This window comes from Tupaia chinensis, unplaced genomic scaffold, assembly GCF_000334495.1.
Source record: "Tupaia chinensis unplaced genomic scaffold, TupChi_1.0 Scaffold139055_1, whole genome shotgun sequence".
NCBI classification, from domain to species: domain Eukaryota; kingdom Metazoa; phylum Chordata; class Mammalia; order Scandentia; family Tupaiidae; genus Tupaia; species Tupaia belangeri.
Window position 1 is genome coordinate 205,309 of NW_006198945.1, and position 4,568 is coordinate 209,876.

At 34.3% G+C, this 4,568-nt stretch overlaps 1 protein-coding gene across 1 annotated transcript in view; it reads left to right on the plus strand.

Annotated features, from left to right (window-relative positions):
• Positions 1-4,568, plus strand: part of FANCB (FA complementation group B) — a 23,425-nt gene that overhangs the window by 3,207 nt on the left and 15,650 nt on the right. Inside the window, 2 exon segments of the mRNA XM_006172263.3 lie at positions 2,149-2,301; positions 3,385-3,477. Coding sequence (XP_006172325.1) covers positions 2,149-2,301; positions 3,385-3,477 — 246 coding nt within the window.

Below are 4,568 nucleotides of genomic sequence, written 5' to 3' on the forward strand. Positions count from 1 at the left end.
CACACCCCAGTCCCTTCTCCTCCATTCTCCTCTCGGGATCTTGGGCACGCACGCACACATGCCCGGCATGAGTTTTAAGCCACCGGGTCCGAGACGTGAACTGCGGTCAACTACGTGGGAGTCCAGCGACATAGCCATTACGCTAACTGTTGGTTCCCAAACATGGAAAAATATATCATGACTATCCCAACAACCTAATATTTTATCTTCACCTTATAGATTATCTTTATATTGGGTTGGCCCATGACCTAGTGGTTAAGGGAGTCACATCCCACATGGCTGACTGTGTAGTTTGAGTCTAGGCCCTGGTGGCTTGAAAAATACACTGGATATATGTGCATGTGTGCCCCAAATCCCAAAAGGATAGAGAAATGGAGGAGAAGGGATTGTGGCAAGACCACGCCCCATGGGAGAGTGCTTCCTCTTTCTCTCTCTGGTGAGTACACATACCTTCTAGGAAATAAAAAGTTTACCTTTGTATTAATAGAAATTATGTTCAATTGATGTCATATAAATTCAACCTATATAATATACAAAGGACTTAAATTCTCAGAAGGTAAATAATTTTATTGCTAATGACTAATTTGAGTAACTGATATTATCTTAAGAAATGTATTTAATTTTTGTGAAATCTTTTCTCTTTATGAAATTGTAATCATTCTGCCTCTGAGAGGGGAGAATAAAATCAAATGACATTGAAAGTGTCGTGCAAAGTACTTGGATTGCACTAGTACCTGTTAAACAGGGGTTACATATATTAAAGTCAATTTTACCTTTTTATTGTTACTAGAAAATTTTAAATCATATATGAAAGTTCTTCAAAAAACTTTTGGAAGATGTATATCATGAAAAACTAGGCATGGATTTCGAAATACTTTTGCACCAAAATAAAATTGTACTTTAATTCAACTTTTTCATAAGCCTTTTGAAGTCCCCTTATGTACATTGCATTTGTGGCTCAGTTACATTTCTGTCGATATTACTGTTCTAGAGCTGTAATAGCAAATTCTGTATATATGAACACATGTGTATGTATGGGTGCACATCTCTGTGGTGTTTTCATGCTGAGCACATTTTTATTCTAATGTCTCTTCCCATACATACTTGACTGTACTTCATGGTATTTGTGGGAGGGTGGAAGGGAAGATACAGATTTACAAATAAGCTGCTTCCCTGCACAAGTGAAGAATCAGAGCTTTAGAAATTAGCCTTATGGGGACAAAGTTGATATATGGATATGTAGCTTGAAAAGCTTTACCTCCATTCTTGCACGAATACAAGCCAACCTGCTGTATCATCTAGATAGTGTGTCCATGCTCCTGGAATTCAGAATGGAAGCTTAAGCTTTTCTGCCTCTGCGAGAAAGGGGATCTGACCCTCATGGTATTAGTTTTCTAGAGAAGCAAACTAGAAGCTTTCCATTTTGTAGACCTTTAAAAAGTGGTCTTCTAATTTAAACTTGGGGTTTCTTGTTCTGTTATAAACTGATCAAACCATTCCATTGAGCTAGAACACTTCTAGGTGTCTCAGTATTATGGTCCCTTACCTTCTGTGCCCATGATAGTATCTGTGTCCTCCCCACCCCACTCCAATCAGAGTTTAAGGCATTAAGTTTATCTTGGCTCTGTTGTAGGTTGTTTTGCTTTGAGAGTTCACAAAGGGTCTACTAGTACCTTCTGGTTCTAATTCAATTGAATTTCTTGAGTAATTGGTCTGATCATAGATATACATCCATTAAGGCATATAGAAATGAAGGTCATCCTTAAATTAGTTGTGCTAGAGAAAGAATCTTCACTAAAGTTTTGCTCATCATAAATATTAGAATTCTCAAAAGATTTAGTTATGAAAAGTGTTAGAATTTATAACTGGATGGTAATAAGATTTTAATATAGAAATTAGGAACATGTCCCTGGACAAATGTTAACAAAATATTAATCTAAGTACCTTATTATTTATAGTTACAACTCTATCTGTTCTGATACCCCAGTCTCTTTATTTTCATTTAGGTTTTACACACTTTTCATTATTCATTTGTAAGATTGCGGATAACAGATTATAGCTACAAGAAACAGAAGGAATTATTAGTTTATTTCCCATCTGTGGTTTTTTTCCTTCTCAATTCCTCCTTTGATCCTCTCTTCTTTTCAGGTTGCTGCTAAGTGGAATGGAATTAGCTCAGTATTGATAGATGATTTTCTTGGAACTGGAACTGAACAAGTACTTCTACTTTCTAAGAACTCCTTCAACTCAGATTGCCTGACTTCATTTAAAATAACAGATCTTGGCAGCACAAACTATTGTGTAAGTTCTATTTTCTTTATTTTTTTATATGTGCACTCTCCAGAGAGAGACTGAGAGCAAGGCAGAAAGCACTCTTCAGTGGGGTGTGTTTATGCCACAGTCTATTTTTTGGTCCTGTCAGGATTTGGGGCATACACACACACACATACACACACACCTGGTGCATTTTTCAAGCTACTGGGGCTAGGATTTGAACCACAAGTGTTGGCCTTGTGCAAACTAACCACTGGACTGTGGGGCTGGCCCTCTGTCTTCTTCTCATATGATATTTTAAGGACCGTTTTAGAAAACTTAAGTTCTTAAAACGTTTTGACCCACCAGGTAAATATTTGTAATTTCATACTCAGAATAAAATTTTGAACTGCAAAAGTACATCCATTGAATCTTTTAAATATACGAGGGGACTTCAAAAAGTTCGTAGAACAATGGCTTAAAGTACACGTTTATTTTGGTGGAAAAAATTTTGGAAATTCTAATGAACTTCCCATGAGCTTTTTGAAAGATCCCTAGTATATGGATCCTCAACACATGTTACACAAATTGACTGTGCTTCTGATATAAATTTGAAACATATCTGGTGGTCATGTGATACTGTAAGTTAACTTTATGGTTGCTTCTGAAAATCATGTTTTATACTAATAAACAAGATATTGGATTAATTAAGGAATAAAATGAAGTGAAACTGCTTATTAAAAGAAGTAATAGTTCAAAATATCTTGATCTTGTACTGAAGGACAATTATCTTTGAAGTTTCAGATCTATATAAAATCTCTTCAAGCTTCAGGTTCTGTTTTTCATTTGTAAAATGATCATTTTTTTCTCTACTTATAAGACTAAAATATTCTAAAAAGAAAATGAATGGATACTTTGTAAAACAGTATTCAAGTGTTAGTTGGTAATGATAGTAATCATGGTAATTTTTTTCTATTAGAAGATCTTGGGGAAAATATATATTTTGCCTTTTATAGAATATATATAACATGGGAAACAGCCTGTTAACTTGATAAAGGTTATTTGAATTTTGTTTATTTTATGAATTGTCCATTTTTTTCAAATTTTCAGTTTTAATTTTTTTTTTATTAGAGTGAACTGTTCAATAGCAAAGAGGACGATTTATTTGAAGACACACAAGAGAATTGTTACTTGGTGATTACACCTCTGGAAAGAAGATTGAAAGTTAGTGTCTGTTTGCTTTTTGTTTCTGTTTTTTTTTTGGTTAGTGCTATTCTAAGTGAAGTAAAGAACATTTAAGAAATGTCCTTAAAGTATAAATAACTCAGTGCTTGGGAGAGAAAATAGTATTTCCAAGGATCTTTACCTTTCTGGCACCTCTGCAAGAACTCTTATGGCTTTACTTATAAATATATCACCTAAAAAGGGTACCATTTTGTAGAAAGATTGTGTAGATATGCTTCATGAAAGAAAATACAATGAATTCAATTTTTTTTAAGAGAGATATGTGCTATAGGTTGTATGCACTTGCCAGAGAGTCAGAGAGAGACAGAGACACAGAAAGCAAGAAATCACCCCCTTGGGGGATGGCCATACCACAATCCCTTCTCCTCCGTTCTCCTCTTGGGATTTGGGCATGCACATACACACGCTTGGTTTGCGATTTAAGCTACCCGGGTCCAGGACTTGAGCCATGGTAGGCCATGTGGGAGTCCGCAACATAATCATTCACCATCTGCTGGTCCCATGAGCTCACTTTTGAAAACATATTCTTTCTGTTCTATAGAATCAGTATACCACTGTGTATCTTTTAGAAGGGCAGTGAATATGACAAATCATAATATATTCCAAACATAAACAGTTTATCTTCAAGTTTTCCATGAAGAGTTCCCTAAAAAGGAGTTTCTTATTCAAATGTAGCAAGGTAATATACATTCTCATAAAATATTGAGACTATGCAAAGAAAGAATTAAAAAAAAAAACTAATAGTTATCTGTGAATCTGCTATAAGAAATAACCAGCTTTAACACTTTGGAATGTCTATCCTTACAGATTTTTTACAAATATAAGAAATTCATATTTGCATGGTAATATGATTATAAGATCTGTATTCTTTTGTAACCTACCTTTTTTGCTTATAAAAAATTTTAAATATACAAGAAAGTTCCTAAAATATGATTACTATCTGTATATTCTCAATGTTGATTCAACTATTACTACTTTTTGAACTCATATTTATTTCAAGTGTATTTGAGAATGTATACATTTTTGCAGAATGACTTAAAAGTTGTAAATGTTTTAATATTTTACCCCTT